The sequence below is a fragment of the Balaenoptera acutorostrata genome, chromosome 3, assembly GCF_949987535.1.
Source record: "Balaenoptera acutorostrata chromosome 3, mBalAcu1.1, whole genome shotgun sequence".
NCBI lineage: Eukaryota > Metazoa > Chordata > Mammalia > Artiodactyla > Balaenopteridae > Balaenoptera > Balaenoptera acutorostrata.
The window spans coordinates 145,686,320-145,711,225 of NC_080066.1; the positions used below are offsets into that span (position 1 = coordinate 145,686,320).

General features: G+C 39.7%; 2 protein-coding genes across 2 annotated transcripts; one reads left to right on the forward strand and one right to left on the reverse strand.

Moving 5' to 3' along the window:
- The first annotated feature begins 2,227 nt into the window (after positions 1-2,227).
- On the forward strand, positions 2,228-15,285 carry CCDC196 (coiled-coil domain containing 196). The gene is made up of 10 exons (XM_007184317.1): positions 2,228-2,277; positions 2,382-2,534; positions 4,937-5,033; positions 6,094-6,144; positions 7,795-7,872; positions 8,075-8,158; positions 8,687-8,746; positions 9,116-9,257; positions 14,926-14,981; positions 15,166-15,285. Exons 1-10 carry the CDS (start codon positions 2,228-2,230, stop codon positions 15,283-15,285), a joined length of 891 nt encoding a protein of 296 aa, XP_007184379.1.
- Positions 15,286-23,564: 8,279 nt separating this feature from the next.
- Positions 23,565-24,295, reverse strand: LOC103017947 (pancreatic progenitor cell differentiation and proliferation factor-like). The gene has a single exon (XM_028167091.2). The coding sequence runs from the start codon at positions 24,146-24,148 to the stop codon at positions 23,801-23,803; it is 348 nt and encodes a 115-aa protein (XP_028022892.2). The 5' UTR covers positions 24,149-24,295; the 3' UTR covers positions 23,565-23,800.
- Between the last annotated feature and the right edge of the window lie 611 nt (positions 24,296-24,906).

The window sequence follows — 24,906 nt, forward strand, 5'->3', positions numbered from 1 at the left end:
TCTTTCCAAAAAAGAATACAAAATTATGAATACCAAATGAGGTCCAGGGCCCTTTGGAAGAGGTCTGTGAAAATGAAGGGCTCTGAAGCTTAAGCTTCATTAGGATAGTATAAATCAGCTTTTTTGTATTTGACCTCTTACTTAGGACATTAAACAATACCTAAACCCAAACCATCCAAAAATTCACTAAAATGTAAATACCTGACATGAGCCAAGAACTTCACATATTGTATTTCATTCTTACAAAACACCTTTTAATTTACCATTCTCGTTTTTATAAAAGTGGAAACTGGGACTTAGAGAATATAGTAAGTTGCTCACAGTCAGCCCACTTCTCACAGCGAAGCTGAGATTCCAACGAAGATCCGACAAACTAAATCTTGTGTTATTTTCACTACAATACTCTGCCTTTAAGGTTTCCCAAAAGACAAAAGGTTTAAGTCATTTTGGAGAATGCCCCTAGAAAATCCCTGAAAAGGCTCAGTTAATACTTGAAATTAACATGACAATTCACATTTGAGAACGTCATTAAAAATATTGCCCTAAAACTGTGTGTAAAGAGCATAAAAGGGAATCCCCTGGCGGTCCAGTGGTTAGGACTCCATGCTTTCACTGCATGGGCCCAAGTTTGATCCCTGGTCAGGGAACTAAGATCCCACAATCCACGCAGCGTGGCCAAAAAAAAAAAAGAAACAAACAAATGTATAACTCTTACAGTTATCTTCTGATCACTAAGTGAATAGATGAAGATGGGAGATTTTAGTGTCTAGGAGAAATGTGATTCTAATAAGGAGAGGAAAATGGAGGCAAAATCAGAATCTGGAGGTAAGTCTACAATTACAGCCTCTCAGGAAGGAACTTGGCTATGGAATGACATACTGACAGTATGATCTTTTACAAATTATATCTTCTTGTTTCATGTCTGATATAATTCTACCTTGCCATTGTGATATATCACGTTTTAAAGATAGGAAATTAGGGGCTTCCCTGGTGGCACAGTGGTTAAGAATCCACCTGCCAACGCAGGGGACACAGGTTCAAGCCCTGGTCTGGGAAGATCCCACATGCTGTGGAGCAACTAAGCCCGTGGGCCACAACTACTGAGCCTGCATATCACAACTACTGAAGCCCGCATGCTAGAGTCCATGCTCCACAACAAGAGAAGCCACCGCAATGAGGAGCCTGCGCACCGCAACGAAGAGTAGCCCCCACTTGACGCAACTAGAGAAAGCCTGCGAGCAGCAACAAAGACCCACCACAGCCAAAAATAAATAAATAATTTTTTTAAAAAAAGATAGGAAAGTAATGACAATTGGCTCATGTATTGTATTACTCAATATTATACCCATACCTGTATTTGCCAGTTTGGCCTCTATTTTTTTTTAATGTATCCTAGAAGTATCCCCTCCTCCTCCTAAGTCTCCCAGAGGCAGATGCTTTGTCTTTATCTTTTCCTTACTCACAGAATCCAGTGCTGTGCCCTACAGATAGTAGGCATTCCATGGAGGTCAATTGCCATGGAAGATGGTGTTGATGAGTTTTTTTTTTTTTTAATTATTTATTTATTTATTTATTTATTTTTTGGCTGTGTTGGGTCTTCGTTTCTGTGCGAGGGCTTTCTCCAGTTGCGGCGAGCGGGGGCCACTCTTCATCGCGGTGCGCGGGCCTCTCACTATCGCGTCCTCTCCTGTTGCGGAGCACAGGCTCCAGACGCGCAGGCTCAGTAGTTGTGGCTCACGGGCCTAGTTGCTCCGCGGCATGTGGGATCTTCCCAGACCAGGGCTGGAACCCGTGTCCCCTGCATCAGCAGGCAGACTCTCAACCACTGCGCCACCAGGGAAGCCCGATGAGTTATTTTTGACAAACCATCACTTTCTAACACAATAGGAATTCCATAATATAGATGTGTTATGATTCTACCCTATTCAGTCAAAGACTTCAGAATAAAACTTTTGGCATTGGTTAAAGCTAAGGCAAGAACTGCTCAGATGTAGTTAGTAGTATTTTCAGTCAACAAGCTGTCACTGATGTTGGAGTTACTTTAAAGACCTGTGAAATCTGTGGTCTTAGCGCCATTGTGACCTCAACCTGTAGCTAAAAATCTGTCCAATGCAACAGGAGTTTCAAGAACAGCAGCACAAAAATGATGACTTAACTGAATGGAACAACAAGGCACATATTTTCAAGAAGACCTTTTTTATTCTTAGAGTAGGAGTTTTCCTTCAAGATGACAAGTGCTTCAAACTCTCCAGGATCTTACTTATCTTCCAAAACAAGGTGAGTCTTTGACGGAAGATGCCAAGTGGTAACTAATCAGGAACGAAAAGAGGGTCTCTGTTATTAGCCCGGGTTGAAGGCAGATATAGTGTCTCTTCCCACAGAAGTTCAAAAATAGATGACAACTACTTGAAGGAGTTGAGTGAGGATTTAAAACTAAGGACGCAGGAACTGCTAGAGATGCTAAAACCTCTAGAAGATAAGAACAAGCTGTTATTCCAGAAGTTGACGTCTAACTTGGAGGAAAGACAAAGAAGGTAAGTGTTCCCTTCTCAGGATTTCCTAGAAGGGGAAAGGCAAGAGAACTTTAATCCATAGGATTTAGCAATGATTATTTACATTTTTTAAAAGGTTTAGACCTTCAGCTATAGTAAATTAAAAAGAATGTAACCACAAAATCAGGGTGGCAAGGAATCCTTCTTCTTTTAGTAGAATTAAATATAACTCAGCTCATCTCACAGGGCTACAGTTATTACTTTTCTTCCCAAGAAACTGTTAAGAGACTTTACTATCCTCAATCCATCATGGTCACACAGATAGCTCCTCATTCATGTTTGTGGAGTCACTTTAGGATAGATGACTCTGTTCTTCCATCACCAAGCAGTGAAATGGTAATCATTTCTGAGCATCAAAGTCCTCTGGATTAGGGTCTGGCCTTACTAAATGTACTAGGCAGTTGAGGTCTTAACTCTTTGCTAGGGCACACACGGTTCTTGGGATCCACCAACTCTCTTTTTCCCTTCTAGTTTCAGAGAATCTCACCTTAATGTGTCTACCTTCATTCTCTACCTTACCATAAACATTTCAGGGAGTTCAGACTTTTGGAGAGAAAACACCAGGCAGAAAGTTGTGAGAACAAACGCCAGGCAGAAAGTTGTAGTCAAGCACCAGCTGTTTACAACCGAGAAACTCAGCCCTCTCATGGCAAGAGAACACAAAGGCTGGCTTCTTTGCTTATAATTAGAGAGGGAAAAGCATAAAGAACATAAGCATAAGTTAATTAATACCTTTAAAGAATATCCTCTCTCACAGTCATAGATTTGATATTAATTCGGATTTTGTCAGAAACTTCTTTTTTTTTTTAGAATAACAGAAGACTTTTAATTAGTAAAAAATAAGATTCAACTAATAAAATCAAGATAAATATTAAAAAATTTAACATAAAATATTTTACTACCCACATAGTCTGCCATACTTGGTTCTAAGGAGAAAAAATAAGCCTAGAAAGTGTAAAAATGAAACATTTCAACTTTATACATAACGTTTTATATCTTTAATTAAAATTATAAAGCAAATATAACAAAAATGATAGGATTCATTAATTCTAAGAGATGAAAATCAATTAGGTAAAAATCAATTCTTTTAGTCATGGTCTTGTTTTCTTTCCTTTTAATTTTTTACCAACCACCCCAATACAGTAAATGTATATCATTTCTTCTTCACTCTTATATAATATTTCATTTTCCTTAAGCATAAAGTACTCTAACATTCTAACTCTGCTGCAGAAAGCAGTAGCATAATATTAACAGCAGCAATACTACTACTGCTATTAATACTAATACAACTACTAACAATAATAAACAATGAATGAATAGGCCTCTAACAAATAGTCTGGATTTGCAACAAAAATATACAAAAAAATTTACAAATCACTGCTTCATTCAATTTCAGGAAAATAAAATATAATAAAGTTCTAATATTAAACTCTTTTGTCTGTGAATCATGTCAATATTTAGAAGACTGAAAATATGCAGGGTTATTCAAAGATTATGCAGGCAAAGATAATTTTTTTTAACATCTTTATTGGAGTATAATTGCTTTACAATGGTGTGTTAGTTTCTGCTTTATAACAAGGTGAATTCGTTATACATACACATATGTCCCCATATCTCTTCCCTCTTGTGTCTCCCTCCCTCCCACCCTCCCTATCCCACCCCTCAAGGTGGTCACAAAGCACCGAGCTGATCTCCCTGTGCTATGCAGCTGCTTCCCACTAGCTATCTATTTTACATTTGGTTGTGTATATATGTCCATGCCACTCTCTCACTTTGTCACAGCTTACCCTTCCCCCTCCCCATATCCTCAAGTCCATTCTCTAGTAGGTCTGTGTCTTTATTCCCGTCTTGCCCCTAGGTTCTTCATGAGTCAGAAACTTCTTGATGGCTTGATTCTCTAGAGGCTACCGTAAGGATATAAGTGGGTTCTCCAACTAACTCAAATGTTTTTTATGTGGAGAAGCAAAGTAGGGGAGATGGACAGAGATGGGAGTAGGGAATAATTCTGAGATTTATCCTTAAGACAAGAGGTTCTTCAACCTCCTTCTTCACAGAGGCAAAAAAAACGCCCCTTTCTACCCCAAAAGTCATACAACAAAACTTCCTTCTGAAGGGGTGGAGAGGAGTCTCACTAGCTGTTGGAGACCTAAGTTTTGAGCCTTACAGAGCACAGAATTCATTATAGAGCACATACCTAAGGCAAACGTCGATTAGGAATGAAATTGTCTTTTGGAGACCTTCTATGTCCAGAAGGACTTCCATAAATCTTGTGATTTCAGCCCCTATCTCCCTCTCATGGTAGAGTAGTTTCTGACTGGTCATGGAATATTAATATTTCTTTTTAGGAAGTATTATGTTTTGTGATATCTCTGTCTTCTTTCTAGTCTGCAGATCATGAGGCAGATTATGGCAGGGAAGGGGAATGGTGAATCCTCAGTCATTGAGCTCATTAAGGAAGCAGAAGAGATGAAGCAGAATCTGGTAAGAGGTTGGTGGGCACTCCAGGGAATGGCCTTCTGAACAGGGCTGTCAATTCCATTGCTGTCAGACAGAGTGCTCATCTCTAGCATTGGTGCTCCAACACTCATAGGTCCTTGATCTAGAAAAGTCCTGGGTGAACCAAAGAGAGTCAGGTGAAATGTTGGGAAGAATAAGAACTGGCTAGAAAAAATTCTATTTTTTTGACTTTTGAAAAACTTTTCATCTAAAGGTTAATGAATACAAGCATATTAACCCCTCACATTTCAGAAGAAATAGAAAATAACCAAAGTAAAAGAAAGGAAAGAGTTTGGTCTGAGAGATTCTTTCAAGATTTTAAAAAATTAACAATATAGGACTTCCCTGGTGGCTCAGTGAATCTTAAGAATCTGCCTGCCAATGCAGGGGACATGGGTTCGATCCCTGGTCCAGGAAGATCCCACATGCCGCGGAGGAACTAAGCCCCTGCACCACAAATACTGAGCCTGCACTCTAGAGTCCGCAAGCCACAATTACTGAGCCCACACAACTACTGAAGCCCGTGCGTCTAGAGCCTGTGCTCCGCAACAAAGAGAAGCCACCACAATGAGAAGCCCGCGCACCGCAATGAAGTGTAGCCCCTGCTCTCAGCAACTAGAGAAAGCTCTTGCGCAGCAACAAAGAACCGACACAACCAAAAATAAATAAATAAAAATATAAATAAGTTTATTTTAAAAAATTAACAACATAAAAGATCTTAAAAATTAAAAATTAGTGGTCTAAGCCCAAAAGAAACTGCCATATGATCAGAACATCTTAAGTGTTTCAAGTGTGAGGAACTCACTACTATATTGATATACCACAATTACCATAATTAAAGTTACTATTCCAAATTGTTATTATTTTTTATCATCATCATCAATCTCATCTCTCATGTTCCTGGGTTTGGGGCTAGGCCCATTTATTGCCTTCCTCTGTGGTTTACTATGCCCCTACCCCTTAGTCCCCCTTTTAATGATTCCTTCCAACTTTAATGACTAGACAAACACATATTTCTATTTGTTTGCTTTTTCCCCTCCAACAGGAAAGGAAAAACAAGATGCTTTGGAAGGAAGTGGAAATGCTATGGAACAAGGTATGTGTGCCTCTAAGGATCTCTTGAAAGTATCTGTCTTACAAACCATAATGCAAAGAAGCTTCCCTTTTTTCTGGTCCACATCCTCATTTTTTCATGTCTCTGTTTCCACCCATGCCTCATTCCAATTCATTCTCTGATCTTATTTAAAACAATCAAGTAATGTCACTCTTCTTAGGAAAACACTTTACAGCCATTCCAGGCATAGTCTGGCTCTTGCCTACCTTTCTAGTCTCCTCTCATAGAAGACCTCCCCTCCCACACTGGCCTCCACATGCCAAGACCTTTCTTTTCTAAAGACTTTTGCTTTTGCTTTATCCCTGGGCTGTAATGCCATTTTCTTATAGTTGGCTCATTCTCATCCTTCAGGTCTCCGCTTAAATGTCACCTCCTCAGGGAAGCCCTCCTTATTCACTCCACCTGGAAAAGGACATCACCCCCCCCCCCACTTCCTATTATACAATTCTGTTCATGTCTTCCATAACAATTTTTATAATATAAGCTCACTATTTTTTTAATTTTATTGTGTTATTATTATTTTATTTGTTTCTTATCTCCCTGCCCTGTTCTGGAATACATGCTTCTCCAGTATCTTGATTGCTTTGTTCATCTTGGAATCCCTAGCATGTAGCACAGTGCTTGGCACATAGTAGACAATCAATAAATGTAAGTTGAATGAACGAATACCTGATTCTAATTCCCCTTTGACTTTGCAATAATCACAGCATTGTTTAATATAAAAATAGTATGGCCTTTTGCTGGGAAACCAAGCAGGGGTAGAAATTCCTTTGTGGACTAAGCCTTTGGGATCCAAGTGATTTTTCACAAATTATGAGACCTGAATAGCAGATTGTCTTGTGATATAAACAGGTGTGAGTGTGATCTCTGACTGCTTTTTCCATCTCACCTTTCCACAGATAATTAGGATAATATCAAGCCCTGCATCTTGTACTGAGATCTGATCCTAGTTCTCAGTGGCAGCTACAAATCAATTCTATGAATTGTGAGAAGTTTTAGTTTCTGAGTTCTTGAGTCTTAGTGATAGGAAATATGCCAGCATCATTCCTCTGTCAAAATCCAGTTTCTCCAGAGCTCCCAAAAGACTTTGTATAAGGGATGTCCATACACCTGAGCTTGTGATTGACTTTCCCTCCCCATACTTTTAGACAATGAGAAATAGAGAGACAAGATCGTATGCCTAGTGGTTAAGAAGACAGACTTCAGAGTCCAAGAGATCTGGTTCAAATTCCAGCTCTGTACTTTCCTACCTGAGTGACCCTAAACAAATGACTTAACCTCTCTAAGACTCAGTTTTCTTATCTATAAAATGGAAATAAAAATAGTCCTGTGAGGATTAAATGAGAACATTTGTAATGTAGTAGAGTAAATAAGTAATGTAGTAAGTAGCTTACAGTAGTGATTGACATATAATAAAGGTTCAGTTAATAGTTTTTATTATTATAAGTTTCACTCAAAAGACCAGATGGAAGGGCTCATTCCATTCTGAACCTCCTCTGGTAGTACACTTTTCATATCAGGCCCTGAGAGTTTTCTGACTGGCAGGAACCAAAAGCCTTGACACCTATTGGCTTTCCACTTCCCTCATGAAGTCCCAGTAATTTAAAGCTTTGCCAAAATGTCTCTCTACAGACATTCAGCACAGAAGAACTCAGTGATCAACAAAAAGCACTGCAGATAAAGAACAAAGCAGACTTACAGGACAGAAAGGCAAGTGGACTGCATGGTACTTAGAATTTCAAAGTTGTTGATGCCACACAGATGGCAACAGCCCGTTGACAATCAGGACTGATTAGGGTAGACAGATAGGAAGGATCTGGGCCTTAAGGGTATATTGGATTTACCGTCTGCTAAGACATTGCATTTCTTTCCTGGGACCTCCTATTCCCTTAGCTCTCTTCTTTCTTCCCAGGCTCCCAAAACCCCCTCATCATCTAGGAAGACCAAGAATGAACTGGAGACATTGTGTGCAGAGAAAGTGAAGGAAATAAGGAAGGTAGTATGATCTTTCTGAAAGTAGTGGCTTTTAGAGCTGATAGATTAGAAATCTTTAATGTAGCAATAATCTGCCTAAGTGTGCTCCTGAACTGATACAAAATTTTATAGGAGATCTGGTTCCCTTGGGGTATTACATTTGAGTCAGAGTGACACGGCAAGTTTCTGGTAAATCATGATAGCTAGAGCAAAGTGGGAAAATCTGTACCAATAATGACAACTTCGAAATAGCTATGTGATGTCAAAACACTTGTTAATTTGTTTTTGAACATTTATTTAGAGATATTATGCTTGTATCTAATCTTCCCGCAGCCAACTCATTGATAGAAAACGATCCTGTTCATTTAGCTTTTAGCTTTTGGAGAGTGGGATGTACAGGTGATGCCAATTAAGAGGACTGTGCAGTTGAGACCAATATATTAGTGAATCTATGACACCATAATTTTGCTATAAAGTCTTTGCAGCATATTGAGAAAATTGATTTCTGATCTCAATTTACTTTGTCACCAGAGGCTCTTTCTTCCACCAGGAAAAGCAACAGAGGAAAATGGAATGGGTCAGGTATCAGGAACAAGCTAACTTCATTCAGGTACTAAGTCTTCCAAGGCTGGACACAGGGTACAATTTCATTCATGCAATATAGAGGCTTTTAGTTTCCTAATGGTAAACCTGATCCTCTCATCTGGATTACCAATTGTCATGCTAAAAGAAATGTTTTGTGAGAAGATGACTGAAGAGACCTATCTCCAGCTTCACCTTGAGTATAGCACTTTTTCCCTATGATCTTGATTTTGTCCTATTTGAAATGGGGGGAAAAATCACACATAATTTCTGCCCACTTTTAAAGACTGAGCATGATAGAATCATTTTTAAACTTCTGAGTTAAAAGGATTTAGGTAATAGTGGATTTAGAGAAGCCAATACTATATGAGTAGTTTTGAAAAATGTTCTCTTATAGAATGACTTTAATGGCAAAGTGATTGAGCCGAGAATTGAAGCCTTGAAGAACTACCAGAAGCCCAATGATCTGAAGTTATCACTGTACATACAGCAGAATTTTGAGCCGAAGCAAGCATTTTTTAATCTTCCTGGGTCCCGAGGTAGGTAGAGTATCATAGCTACACAATTTGAGGTTTGTTTTGTTTTACATTGGAGATCCCATTACCTGTAAAGTGATAACACAATACCTGGCACACAGTAATTTAGTTATCAGTGTTATAATAAATGTTTTCACTATCATCATTATTATTGTTACACTGAAACTTTTATATCAAGATAAGTTTTCTTCTAGAGGAAATAAAATTTTCCTTGGTAAAGACTGAGTAATATACTGTGTGCTTAGCATATGTAGTTGATACATAGTTGACACCTGATAAAATATTAGTTTTCTCCTCACCTCGTCCCCTTTCTTAGGAATTAGAGTAGTTTGATCTCACAAATCTTATTGGAATAGACTCTGCTACTTCAGAATAGAAGGCCAAAGAGACATCCAACAATGGTTGTGAGTTTCACCAATCCAGATATTCCTCTGGGAGTTTCACCATTTCCCCACCCCAAAGAATTTATGGCATCATTAGAGGAAATCATATAGCTTACCATAAAAAAATAAAGGAATGGTTTCTGAGGGACAGGAAGAAAGGGCTCTTAAATTTTCATGGATCTATGAATCTGAACTCTGTAATTTAAAAAAGAGACATGCAATAAGAAATCATGGCTAAGGGATGCCAATGTTTTATCAGTATTAATATGTATGTCTCTAATTTCTTCTCAATCATATTCCATAAGGGCTTGAATAACTTATAAAATCACACACAGCATGAAGATCAAATAAACAGATGACTAAATCAAGGCAAAGGGAAAATAAGTTGAAGCCAGGTAAATACATAAAAATGTGTAATGAAAGTACCATACAGTTGGTACAGGTAGGCTTCAGTCTTGGTTATGAATTTCCCCGAAAAAGAAACATGAATTTATGGTGTCCACAAAATAAAAATAAACCAAGTTCTCAGAAGAAACACAGCTTTTACTGGTACTGAAATGAGAGAGAAATTTCTCTTCCAGGTCCTCATCAGGGGGCAGGACACTCTATGTGTGTCATAGTAGCTAATGTCCTCAAAAATATTTCTAAAATAAATTCAGAATCTAAATTTCCTAGGCTGTTTCTTATCTGTTCCTTGGCACTATCTGATAAGAAATTACTGATGTGAACTTTTTTTAAAAGCGATGGATCAGCTCAAGGTGACTTGGTCCAGGTCCATAGCACTCTGTTGGTCTGACTTGATCCATATTTAAAAGTTAGAAAATCTGGATGATTGGAGGAACTACCTATCCTTCAGCCAGTGTTCCATGCATGTCTCTCTTTTAACTGTTGTTCTGATAAGAATTGGAAAGCAGAAAGCTTGAGGTTTTCTTCTCCAATAAGAACCTGGAATACAACCAGAAGCAGTATAAAGTCATTAAGATGCAAGTTAAAAAGATAGAGGAGGGGAGGGTTATGAGGGCGAGAGATCCACGTCTTATTTCATTTAAAATTAGCTGAAAGTCATCTCTAGGGACCCATAGAGTAAGGAGCCAAAAATCTTTTCCCTCTGGATTCAAATCAAGCCAAGAAAATAAATAGTGAAAGATTCCATTCAGCATGATCACCACGGAAGATTTTTTTTCCCTTGCTTGCAGAACACTGAATCTCTGAACTCTGAGCTAGAACAGCCCACAGATCAACATCCTCTTTTCTCTTCTCTCCTCTAATGCTTCTGGAGTATCAAGCGATAGGGCACTAAACTGTTCAGTTACCACAAGTGCCTGTAGCCCCAGGCATGCGTGACCCATTGCTTGTGTGTTATTGATTGCACATGCATTGAGCACTGATTGTAGGCCAGTTTCATTTTCTAATACACACATATACAAAATTTCTGAGTTTGTCTGAGCCCAAGTGGATATGAAATTTAAGTCTTAGATTATGGTTTTATTGACCTATTTATAACCTAGTGTTTAATTATTGAAAAGAAAACAAAAGGAATATTAGTTTTCTTCGTAGAGGGATTTTTAAAGTAGTTATATTAAGATATTATTACCAACAGTAGTATGTGTTGTAAACGAAAAACAAATGTAGTTTTCTATAATAGAAAGTAAACATAATAAGTATACAGAGAACAAAATTTTAGTATTCTCACACAGTGCTGAACCCTAAGGCCTGTTTTATCTTTATTAGGAAGTGAGATCAGCAAGATGTAGAGAGTTTTAAAGAAAACCAGCACCAAACTGAAACTCTTCTCCTTGATGCCATCAAGGTGTCAAGTTTGAAAGAATCAAAAAGGAATAATTTTCTCACTGTGATTTATAGTATTTAATGCTGTGTTCCAGCACCTCCTAAATTTATTGCAGTTACCTCCTAAAATCATCTCACTATCAAATTTTGGAAAATAGCAATTTACTGGGAAAAGCACTGGATTTAGAGTCAGATATATGAGTTGCAGGCCTTACTCTGAGACTAACAATTTAGATGACCTGGACCAGTCATTTTGTTTCAGTGTTTATCTAAAGCAACAATAACGTATTATAGAGCATGTTGAAAACATGGTTTTGTGTAACCCTCATGATGACTCTATGGGGTAGGTATTATAGAACAAGAAACTAGTTCAGAGAAGCCAGGCTTCTGACTGCATATCCAAAGCTCACCTCCTAAAATATGCTATAAAGTCACAGTGTTCCAGTATGTGATTTCTTATGACTCTTCCACCTCTAAAGGCTATGATTTGAATTCAAGCTTATCACTTGTTTAATGTATAATCCTCCCAATAAAGAATCATACCCCCATCGTTAATTTGCTCAGTAACAAAAGAAATACTACTTCCAAAAGGGGTTGACAGATTTGTAATTCTGCATTTAGCCCAGTAGGTGGCACCAATCACATCCAGGCCTTTAGTCCATAAACAGTGGTAATTCAGGAACCTGCAGGGAGCCATCAGTCTTCTATTGCCCTTAGGACAAAATGTGCTACTTTTATGTATCAAATGAAAAAAATTAAAAGATCTATTGGTGTTTTCTGCCATGCTTTGTGAAACTTGAGGTGTATTACTGGCAGCCTTGATTATCCCGTATTAAATTCAGCATTCTGCTGCAAAATCCGTACCTATTATTCCACTCCGTGAACTACAGTGTCCTCCATTCCAAAAACAGCCACTGTCCCGCCCTCCACAATCCCTAATACTGTTTGTTTTTTTTCTACCACAGATAAATCAGGCGATCAGGACAAGGAATTAAAAAATCAGGCAATTGCGCAAGGTGGGGACCTTTTGAAGTTTAAGTACTTAGTAGTGTTCCTGGATAATGTTCCTTTTCCTCTAGTTTCACAAGAATTGAATTTCACAGATCTGTCTTAAAGGATTGAATGTAATTCTGGACACACCTTCCAGCAAATCAGGGTACAGACCCTTCTGTTATAGGCATTTCCAAGGAGAGGGAGGGGTATCGCACTGCTCCTCGCCAAGAGTTCCTCCTCCCACATCGATTGTCCTGTGTGCTGGTTGGCTGCATTGCAGTGGTGTGATCTGTTTGGTTGGCAAAATATAATCCTGTGTTAATACTGACTTTGTAACACTTCAAGCAATCCCTACTTGCAAATTCCCTTGAGGCCCAGGTTGTATGTATCATTAGCCAGGTCAGTCTCATCGGTTTAGCATACTTCATCACCTAGTCTTATAGAAGAGAAAAATATTTTATATCCACGGTGAAGTCTTTCCAGAGACGGGCCACATTTGAAGGGTTTTACTTCCAGACCAGTATAAAATTACAGTTTGACCCAGAGTGTACGGCAGCCCTTCCCAGGCTTCTGTAGGGTCAAGAGAGCAGTTCTTGGCCTTTGGCAGTCACCTATCTTAGAGCGCACAGGCACGAAGCAATCTTTAAATTCAGCTGTTTCCCATCACACCTGCCGGGTGTTTAAAGAAGAGGTTTATCTTCCATAATAATAGAACTGGTGATAAGACACTTGATTCTGACAGCCTTGCTTTTTTCTCCTCCCCTATCCCACCCCCAAACGCCCACCCCAACTCTTAGCATTTCCTTGAGCTCTTTTAAGAAGCTGAAGGTTGCATGTGAATATTTTGCTACACTTATAAATTGAGATGAAAGCCCAGTGCAGTGGGAAATGAATACTCTTGAGACCTTATTTATTCTATAACTCCCTCTGTTCTGAAAGCAAGTCATTCTCCCCAGCTTCAACCTTTACTTCATTTTAGTATTACTCCTCCTGATGGCTGAATATACTCCAGCAGGTGCTGCTGAAAGGAAAAATAGTAGTGTTAAGCTAAAATTCTGAAAGGCAGGGGCGGAAACCCACAGCTGGCTCCAATCTGAGTCCTTGATAAATAGCATTGCCCTCAAATACAGGCTTTTTCAAGCTTTGCAGCAACTTGAACCTTTTGAATGTCAGCCTTTGGTTCATGGTATTAGTAGGTCATGAAGTTAACTTCTTTTTTTTTTAATTTAATTTAATTTTTATTTATTTATTTTTAGTTGCATTGGGTCTTCGTTGCTGCGCGCAGACTTTCTCCAGTTGCAGGGAGCGGGAGCTACTCTTCGTTGCGGTGCCCGGGCTTCTCATTGCAGTGGCTTCTCTTGTTGTGGAGCACAGGCTCTAGATGTGTGGGCTCCAGTAGTTGTGGCATGCGGGCTCAGTGGTTGTGGTGCACGGGCATAGTTGCTCCGCGGCATGTGGGATCTTCCCGGACCAGGGATCGAACCCTTGTCCCCTGCATTGGCAGGCAGATTCTTAACCACTACACCACCAAGGAAGTCCGAAGTTAATTTCTAAACTAGCTCATTCTTTCACTTCCTATAAAACTCCACAGAAGTCCAGGGGAGAACAAAAGTCTTCTTTCCTAAATATACATTTTGAAGGTTGAAAAAAAAGTAAACTGTACCTGTATTCATATTATGATTATTTCAGTGAGTGACAATCTATTCTAAACTTTTTTGCATCACACAATCAGGAGAGCAGAAGGTTGTCTAGGATTAGGTTGTCATACTTAGCTAATAGAAAGAAGATCCCCAGTTAAGTTTGAATTGCAGATAAACAATAAATGTTGAGTTTAAATATGTCCCAACTATTGCATGGGACATACATATACTAAAAATTATTTGGTGTTTATTGAAATTCAAATTTAACTGGGTGTCCTATATTTTAGTCTGGCAACCCTTACCTAGGACTGACTCACCACAGAGCCTACTTAGCACCCTACAATTCTCCCTCTTTCCCTTTTTATTCTCTCCCTTTCTCTCTCAGTCTGTGCCTGGTGTTCTCTCTGCCTCCTCTTTCTCATCCCCACCCCCACCTTCATCTTTTGTTTGTTCTCCGCTGTCCACAGTTAGCCATTTTTGTGGAATATGTGTCTGGGTTACCAGAGGGTGTGCAGATATCTGCGTGATTTATCACCTCATTTCTTCATTTAAAAGTTGTATTGGAAGCACACTTTGTAGGCTCTCAGATAAAATTGTTTTTACTTGATGTAATCTTCAAACGATTTTTTTTCCTGTGGGACATGAGCTCTCAACGGAAAAAAAAGGTTTGCCACTTCAACTTTAAAAACATTGTTTGATGAAGTTATTTTCTAAAACAACAATTAGAAAATCCACATCAATGCTAATACCAGAGTCAGTCCTACAATGATATGGTACTATGATGAATGTTAATAGCCTTGCAACTCAAAATAAAACTAGGTTTTTTTACTCAAAGAAAGCTCTCATTTTCCTAATTTTCCCCATCAGGTACCATGGACACTGCAGCTATGAGCAGAGCAACTACTGGCAAAAGTGAATCTAATGTGAAAATTACTTTGGTTTTCGAAATCATTTCAAAGGCTTGAATAGATAGTGGGTGTAGAATTTTGGAATGCATTTGTTAATATTTTTAGTATTCTAATTTAATATTTTTAGAGGATTTGCAAAATGAGTGCCAGGACACTTGGTGCTTTAGCTGTCATTTTTTTCTGTTTTTTCCTGTCTTAGAGAATTCTGGGCGCAAAGACCTACACAGAACAACAAGGAGCTAAAGGAAGTCAGTTTGATGAAGAAAGAGGGAGGCTCTTTTTTCTGAGGTCAAGGCCAGATGAAGCACTGAAGGATTAGAAGGCTTTCACTCCCTTTGCTTTGGACAGATTTAAAGACTAGGTACAGCCATTTGTGTTAATTAAAATCTCTCAAACCTTTGTTTTAGTGTTATTTCCACACTCTCTCCCCTCCACAATGGGTGGAAATGCTAGTTAGATGCTTGGCCTTAAGCATGTCAGGAATTTAGTCATCTAGGGATTGTAAACAGCCTCATTATTTTGATAGCTTTTGATTTTTGAAATGACTAGATTCAAACTACATTGTATGTTGTTAACAAGTCCATAAAAAGCTGTTCCTCTCCACCTCTGAAGTGTTTAATTCCGGGCAGATCCTCCACTAGCAAATGAGCAAAAGTAGTTACAAAATAAGGAAATAATACTCCATAGACTCCTCTTACTCTTTCACCCACCTCACCCATCTGCCCTGTTGATACTGCCTCCTAGTTATCTGTTCCTTGAATATCTTCTGCCTTCCCAGTGCCACTGTTTTAGTTCAGGCTCTCTTTCCTGCCTGGATTACCACAGCCTCTTTAACTAGTTTCCCTGATTCCAGCCCCTCTAATCCATCTTCCACATCACCACTGAAACTATCTTTTCTAAAAGAGAAATGAGATCATGTCACGTCCCTACTGATTTCCCCTTGACTTCAGTATAAAGTCCAAACTCCTTCACAAAACACATAAAGATCTGCCTCCTGCCTACATCCCCAGTCTCATCTTTCACTGTAACCCCCTTCCCTCATACGTCTACAGTGAGCTGCACAGAACTAGTTGCAGTTCCCCTGATGCACCATGAGTTCTGTTATATCCATGCCTTTGCACAAAGCTGTTCCTCTGTCTGAAAGATTCTTCTCTTCTTGTCTGCTTGACCGTTGCCTATTTGACCTAAGGGCCAAGTTTGGTGCCCTTCTACTATCCCAGTAATTCTCAATCCTAGTTGTGTATCAGAATATCCTTGGGAGCTTTTAAAAACACCAATTCACTAAGCCCCTCTCCAGATCATGTAAATTATGATCTCTGAGGGACTTCTCTGGTGGCGCAGTGGTTAAGAATCCGCCTGCCAGTGTAGGGGACATAGGTTCAATCCCTGGTGCGGGAAGATCCCACATGCCATGGAGCAACTAAGCCCGTGCGCCACAACTACTGATCCTGCACTCTAGGGCCTGCGAGCCACAACTACTGAAGCCCGCGTGCTGCAACTACTGAAGCCCACGCGCCTAGAGCCTGTGCTCTGCAACAAGAGAAGCCATCACAATGAGAAGCCTGCCAGTGCACCACAGCAAAGAGTAGCCCCCACTCACCGCACCCAGAGAAAGCCCGCTTGCAGCAATGAAGACCCAATGCAGCCAAAAATAAATAAAATTTTTTAAAAAAATTATGATCTCTGAGAGAGAGGGCAAAAGCATCTGTATTTTTTAAAAAGGTCCCCAGGAAATTCTTATGTGCAGCCAGGTTTCAGAATCATTGTTCAGGCTACCTTACATCTACCATAGCACTTAGCGAACTATCTTGCAATTGTTTATTTACCCAGCTATTGATCTCCCTTACCAAATTGTGAGCTCTTTGAGGCCCAGGACTGTGTCTTCTTCATCTTTTCATTTTGATCACCTAACACAGTACCTGGGATTTGATAGAGCCTCAGGTATGGCATAAGGCCACAGAAAGTTAATTCCAAAGTCCCAGGTCTATTGACACCCTGTCTTGTGTCAGTATGATACCACTGGATCATACTGTAGTCCCTGAGATCTTCAGATCTTTTCTTTAATTAAGTTGTCATTAATTTCCTATCTCATGTCAATATGAGGAAAGTTGATTTGTTACAAAACACTTCATGACCTGTAGGAATCCCTTGTATGGTGTAATGAGTAAAGTAAGACAACTAAGTAAAAATCTTCCCTCTCCCAAGGTCAATTTACATTTTTAAAGGTTGCTTTAAAAGGCGGATTTTTTAAAATGTACTTTCAGACTGGAAAATTTTACATGAAATCATAGAATTTGGGCATTAGATGGGCCTTTAAACAAGTATAAATCTCCATCACTTTACAGAAGAGGACACTGAAGTTCAGATATGTTGACAGGGTGACCAAAGTCCCACATGTTACTGTCCCACGGTAACAGTTAAGCTAATTACCAGAGCCTGGTATTATTACTGCCAATTCATATTCCAATTTAACTCACATCTTTCCTCTCTTGACCACAAAAATAACAGGCTCTGCAGTCCTAAGGCAATTAGTTTCATGTTCTACCAACTGAGTTAGCTGAGTGTGTAGTCCACATTCTGTTTCAAGAAAGCCACATCTGTTCTCATCTAGGCCCTCTGTGCTTTAGCAGTCCTGAAAGATTTTCCAAGTCAATTGGATTAGACAGAGCAATGAGAACAAAAATCAGGAATATAAAATCTGATTGTACCACTGACTATCTGGACTACATCGTTTAATCACAAGGGCTTTGATTCCCATTTTAAAAATTGAATTAAAAGAACACCATTCAAAAGTTTTAAAATCATGTTTTTTGTTTGTTTTTACCATTGAAATGGGTTTAGATGAGTATCTGACCTTTTTTCCCATTTTTTTTTTGTTAACCAAAGCATGAAATAAACAATTCACTTGCTAGCAGAGATGTATAACTTCTTAAAAAGTGAATCATTTGTCATCTCTAAACTACTGAAATTGTATGTTATTATTAGGCTTATCACCTTTCCCTCAAATGTTCCAAATCTTTCAATTTCTTCAAAGCACAAAACTGAAATATTATAGCCTTTTATTCTACTGTCTTTAAGACTTCACATTGGATTCTGACTTTCACCTATATGGCAGTGCAAAGTTATCAGTTAGATTGGCTAGCTATGCCTGCGTGTCTGCATTTTGATAAGTCCAGAATATGGATCTCAGCTTTGTGGGTACAAATTTATTCAGTCAACTTACCCAACAGATCAGAGACTCATTCGAGATACCCAAACTCCCAAGAGAATCACTGATAAATCCAATATTAGTTTAAATTACAGGGAGGGCTGTTCCTTCCAATGTGGTTGGAATATGTCTATATTTAGGGCATTCCCAACTCAGAATCAAAGTATTAGCAAAACTGAATTAGTAATCAAAATATTTATGGCACTGAAACATTACAATTTTATTTATACTCATAATATTCCAGTTATGTTTCTCTGAGAATAAATCACTGATACTCTTGACTGTACTTGGGAGATACTTTTCAATTTTAAATTCAACTGAGGAAAACTCTATCCCATCAGCAAAACATTTAATAACCATAATCTTGGGTAGTACTATTTTTGTGGCTTATCTCATTTATTTTACCTTGACATTCTAGCTATTCAAAAAATATTTGCTAACATTTCACCCCCAAAATTTGCTTTTTTGCAACGACCACAAAGTGATTTGTAATGTTTGTCACACTTCTTTCCTAAATGAAATAAGGCCAACAACAACAGTCTGCTATTTTCATCTTTAATCTAGAATTGCAGTCATCAAAGGGAACAAGGGACAGTATGCAACATCTTGCCTTACTCTTTTAGATCCAGGCAGAAAAATCCAGCTTTAATATTGTTTGTGTGAACTCTGGCCACGTTAGCTGGTGTCTCCTTTTATAGGCAGAGGCTTCTGCAAGCTGTTACATGCCAAGGCAAATTTCTAACAGCCCCTCTGGTACCTTGGGAGTAGCCTGCACTGCTAGCAATTCAAAGTCCCTATTGCCTTATATGTTCTGTATTTAGTCATCAAATATTAGGAAATGGGAAGAAAACAAGGTTCTGTGTTGGAAAGGGACACACGCTCTGCACCCAATCAATCCCACAGCAGGCGATACACAGGCAGATAAATATGAAATGTAATTATTACATGGTAAAATGAGATTTTTCAGCACAACTGAAAAATCCATCATCTCTGCTTCCTTCACCAATTCATTTATGCTTTCTAACATTTCAAACTTCTACTGAAGGTTCATTTTAAGCTAAACTACTGTATAAACATTCCTATTGACCATACTTCCTCCAACTATTAGTCAACCTGGGAGAAAATGAGGTTACTTAGGTTAACAAAATAATTTTTTGTTGCTTTTATAGAGACAAAACTATTTTTCTAGGGTAGGTGGGCTTTGATTATATGGAAACCAATTAATAATAATAATTTTTGATTTTTTTAAAAAGCTCACTTAAACTTAATCCATGTCAGTGGTTAAGTTTGGGACTATTTTTTCTTTTCTTTATTAAAATTATTTATTTATTTATTTATTTGGTTGGTTGCACCAGGTCTTAGTTGCGGCAGGCAGGCTTCTTAGTTGCAGCTCACGGGTTCCTTAGCTGTGGCACGTGGGCTCCTTAGTTGTGGCATGCAAACTCTTAGTTGCGGCATTCATGTAGGATCTAGTTCCCAGACCAGGGATCGAAGCTGGCCCCCCTGCATTGGGAGCACGCAGTCTTAACCACTGTGCCACCAAGGAAGTCCCAGGGACTATTTTTTCTTTACTTGTGTATACTGAATCCTAAAAACTGAAGGCCTTGTAGACAGAGCCCTTTTAAGAAATTAAATAGTTTCTGGACACTTAATGTTACTTTTCCATTTAACAAATCTCATTCTCCTTTCCCTTATCTAATAATTCCTTCCTCTTCTAGCAAATACTGTCCTCCTCCTCTTTCATCTACACTTTCTTTGAATTAAGGAGGGAGAAAAACCAGTGCTTTCTTTAGAAATAAAACTTTTTTGTTTCTGGTTTCCTTCTTTTATCAGGTAAGCAGCCATATAAATAAGTGGTGACCTTGTACATTTGTAAATTGTCAGGACACACAGGGAAGAGCTTCTCTATCTTCTGAATATTAACATGAAACAATGTGGGTGGTATCAAGTGTATCAATTAAAGCCCTCAGAAAAGATTAAAATCTATAGTAATGGTAGAGAGAGATAGGAGATTTTGTGTGTGTGTGTGGGGGGGGTGTTATGCATTTATTTTCCCAACTGTTATGCTAATTCAGATGCTTTAATGGAGTATCCAGCTTTTCAACTTTTTATCACGAGAAACAGTTTTAAGTCTCAGTTGACATTTCAGTTTAAACCCTTTCTGACTAACTACTAACCTATCAAGGCACTAGCCTTACATATGGTACCCAGATGCATCCTCCCTTGATCTTTGTCTATTTGGTAGGGGTTCATCTGATCCTGATTCTCTGGGTGAGCACATGACTGAGGCCAACCAATTAGAAAATGCTCTTGCCTTTGTCTTAGTGCTTTGGGATGGAGACATGACCTAAACTCGTGGTTTCCAAGATTTTGGTCTCAGGACCCCTTTACGCTCTTAAAAATTATTGAGGACTCCAAAGAGCTTTTGTTTAAGTAGGTTATACCTATTGGTATTTACTATATTAAAATTTTTTGAATATAAGAATATCCAAACACACATTCCATTAGCTATCAGAGTGATGACATCACTACACATCACGTAGCCTCTGGAAAATTCTACTGTATCTAATGAGAAAATGAGAGGAGAAAGACACATAATGACTTAGTATTAGTATGAAAATACTTTTGACTTTGTAGACCCTCTGAAAAGATCTTGGAGTTTCCCAGTGTCCCTAGATGGACTCGAAAACTACTCATCTAAATTATAGCTTACAGAAGCCAATACGTGTCTGAACTTCCTAGCTGCATGAGCCAATGAATTCCTTTAGGCTTAAACTAGCGTCAGTCACTTGCAACCAAAAACATCCTCATACATCTGGATTTCCAGTTGGGGATCTCAGAGGAAGAGAGTAAGTGTGAGGAAAAATACAAAGGACTGTGGCACAAAATTATTCAAATAGCAATCTGGGCAGCAGAATATAATATCAAAAGCCCAAGGAAGGAAAAGTTCAATGAATTTTAATAAACATGGCAGACATCGGAAAACATTGTCCTAGTTGTTCCCAAATAAGTGTCATCAAACTCCATGAGAAATTGATGTGGCTCAGCTCCACTTTACTAAAAGATAACAAGGGCATCAGAACTAAAACCAAAATGTCAATTTCATTAGTAGGACTGACTAAATTTATCTTATTAGACTTTGGAAATTTCTAATTTAGAAAACTACTTCTGGGGGAAAAGCATTAGGCTATTTAGGTCAACAATTTTAAATTCCCCCAGTATTCTCTATTCTATAGAGCTGTATTTTCTCTAACAATGTGTCTAATTTCTAAATCTCAGCTTTTTATTTCTTTTTAAAAGTTATTTATTTATTTTTGGCTGCGTTGGGTCTTCGTTGCTGCGCGCGGGCTTTCTCTAGTTGCATTGAGCGGGGGCTGCTCTTTGTTGTGGTGTGCAGGCTTCTCATTGCGGTGGCTTCTCTTGTTGCGGAGCACGGGCTCTAGGCCTGCGGGCTTCAGTAGTTGTGGCTCGCAGGCTCTAGAGCGCAGGCTTTTTTTTTTTTTAATTTTTTTAATTTATTTTTGGCTGCATTGGGTCTTCGTTGCTGCGCGCGGGCTTTCTCTAGTTGCACTGAGCGGGGGCTACTCTTCGTTGCGGTGCACGGGCTTCTCATCATGGGGGCTTCTCTTGTTGCAGAGCACAGGCTCTAGGCAAGCGGGCTTCAGTAGTTGTGGCTCACGGGCTCTAGAGTGCAGGCTCAGTAGTTGTGGCGCACAGGCTTAGTTGCTCCACGGCATGTGGGATCTTCCCAGACCAGGGATCGAACCCGTGTCCCCAGCATTGGCAGGCGGATTCTTAACCACTGCACCACCAGGGAAGTCCCTAAATCTAGCTTTTAGAGAAACTTCTGAACATTCTTTTCTAATAGGCTGAGTTTGTAATTTATATGTTTACACAGTAATATAATCTATCACCACCTGTACTGGGTTGAATAGTGTCCCCTCAAATTTCACATCCACATAGAACCTTGGAATTTGGAAATAGGGTCTTTGGAGATGTGATTAGTTAAGATGAGGTCATGCTGGATTAATATGGGCCCTAAATCCAATGCCTGGTGTCCTTATAAGAAGGGCAAGTAAAAATACACACAGAGAAGAAGGCCATGTGAAGACAAAGGCAAAGACTGAGTGATGCAACTGTAAGCCAAGGAACGCCAAGGATTGCAGGCAACCACTGGAAGCTAGAAAGAGGCAAGGGAAGAATTCTTCTCTAGAGACTTTAGAGTGAGCATGGCTTTGCTGACACATTGATTTTAGATTTCTGGCCTCCAGAACCACGAGAGAATAAATTTCTGTTGTTTTAAGTCACTGAGTTTGTGGTACTTAGTTATGGCAGCCCTAGGAACTAATACATTGCCTGATTCAGTCAGTCAAAAGTTCATCTTAACTCTATCACCCTTCCTTTGGGGAAAATACTATGTTAAAATCAACCAGAGCTTCACCTTACATCCATTTTTAAAAAAATTGTGCTAAATACACCTAACAAAATTTACCATTTTAATCATTTTAAAGTGTACAATTCAGTGGCATTAAGTATATTCAAAATGTTGCTTGCACCCATTTGTAATCCACTCAGTTGTGGCTATTAGCCGATTGGGAAAGAGGCAAGAGTAGAATAAGCCTTAGTGGAAGAATAATGCATTACCAAATCTGTTCTTGCTTACATCTAGTGCTAATGAGGAGAGTCTAACCCCAGAAAAGCCAGTAAACTTTTGCCTTATTTATATTGAAAGTGTGATTAACCACAGGAAAACTAAAGTACTAGGAGGACTAAATGTAAATACACCAGTACCAGAAAAACTCAACTGTCCTTCACTCAGTAATTCACTTCTACTGATAGACTTTCATCTTTATAATGAAAGTCATTATGACAGCCAAGTGTTTACCCATCTTTTATTTTCTCAGTTAGTGTAAACTCAATTTTCATTCTTAAAATCTCAGGAATGGAGAGAATAAATCCCTGGGCACTTCTAATGCTTTATATACAAACTCTGAACTTTTCCACTTTCTACCCACCCCCCCAAATATGTTCCTGAGATATTTATCAATCTTTGGAAATGCTACTGTCTTCCTACTTTCCAGAAAGTTTTCTTTGTTGTAACACTTGATTCCCAGATGAATTCTGAAGAAATGTCACATGGTAACAGGAGTTAAAAAGCATGTGGATACTGCAATATTCATTCAATAATCAGCAGTAAAACAAAAGTCCCACTAGACAGCAAGGTCACTAGGCTTTTCCTGTGTAAATTTTGTTAGAGCTTCCTAAATTCAGCTGAGATGAATATACTCGAGGAAAACTGTTGAAAGACAAGCATCTATTATAATTGTCCAGTTTAATTCTATTAACATTACTTCTTTTTTTTTTTTTTTTTGGCTGCTGGCTGCTTGGAGTTTATTTTCTACTTGGCGTGAGGCACAGGTTAGGGGGTGCCGGGAAGGCTCTCATGTGGCTTGGATAGTAAAGAGTGGAGTTCTCTCAACTTCCTTTTTGGTGTTTTGCTGTTTTGATATTAAAAACCCAACTGCTTCTGTTGGCTGCAGCCTGCTCACTCTCAGGGAGGGGAAGGAGGGGGGGCTCTGACGAGCCTAGTGCCTCGGGAGGAAGCCCGGCAGCTGGCGGTGGCCACTCAGGACGGGGGCCTGGAGTTGGTTTGGCCAGGCTGGCCGCCAGGCTGCTGCTTCCCCACGGCTTCCCGAGCCAGGTCACAGGTGATCGTGCCGGTGGAGGCCTGGGCTGGCTCTGGGTGCTCTGGGGACTCCAACACTGTGGCCATGAATGGCAGCGTGGACTTCCCGAAAAAGAAGCTAGCCCACCAGTGTCCCGGGTCGGCTCTGGGGAGACCGGGGTGGCGGGGGATGCCTTCCCCAGGGTACTCGGCACTTCCGCAGGAGCTGTTACTGGAAGTGGAGCCCAGGCGGCGCCGGTAGTAGTCGTGGGTGGCCACGAGCGAGCCGCTGGAGGGGATGGCTGCCATGCTCTTGCTTGTGGGCTGGTGGAAACCTCGGCGGCGACCCCTCGCGGGCCTCGGCGCTCGATCACGGACGGCGGGGACCGGGGCGCTAGGCCACTGAGCCCATCTGCGAAGGAGACCACGGCCGATGGCTCCACGACCCAGACGCGCGGGGCCTAACATTACTTCTTTTCAGCAATTTTAGCAGGTTTAACAAACTAACCTCCATATACTTTAAAAGGCTTAATTCATCTTCACCCTTCCCAATTAAAATTTTTTTTATAAATTTATTTTTTATTTATTTATTTTTGGCTGCATTGGGTCTTCGTTGCTGCGCGCGGGCTTTCTCTAGTTGCAGTGAGTGGGGGCTACTCTTCGTTGCGGTGCGTGGGCTTCTCATTGCAGTGACTTCTCGTTGCGGAGCACAGGCTTCAGTAGTTGCAGCACGCGGGCTCAGTGGTTGTGGCTCGCGGGCTCTAGAGCGCAGGCTCAGTAGTTGTGGCGCACGGGTTTAGTTGCTCCGCAGCATATGGGATCTTCCCGGACCAGGGCTCGAACCCGTGTCCCCTGCACTGGCAGGCGGATTCTTAACCACTGAGCCACCAGGGAAGTCCCCAGTGAAAATTCTAATGGATTTCACCATTGCTGCTTTTATAGATACAGAAAGTCCCTTGTTTTCTGTTATTTGTGAAACAAAAGTGCCAGTTTCTTTCCATGAATAATAACGGAATATTCTAAATTGAAAGGGTTATTATCTACCAGCTTATATAAAGGATAAAGAA

What these genes read in the sequence shown, in the direction of transcription:
- CCDC196 (XM_007184317.1), top strand. Translation starts at nt 2,228, where the DNA reads ATGACAAGTGCTTCAAACTCTCCAGGATCTTACTTATCTTCCAAAACA. An exon ending in CAGACTTACAGGACAGAAAG is followed by an intron (nt 7,873 to 8,074) that starts GCAAGTGGACTG and finishes CTTTCTTCCCAG; the next exon opens with GCTCCCAAAACCCCCTCATC. An exon ending in AAGTGAAGGAAATAAGGAAG is followed by an intron (nt 8,159 to 8,686) that starts GTAGTATGATCT and finishes TTCTTCCACCAG; the next exon opens with GAAAAGCAACAGAGGAAAAT.
- LOC103017947 (XM_028167091.2), bottom strand. Translation starts at nt 24,148, where the DNA reads ATGGCAGCCATCCCCTCCAGCGGCTCGCTCGTGGCCACCCACGACTAC.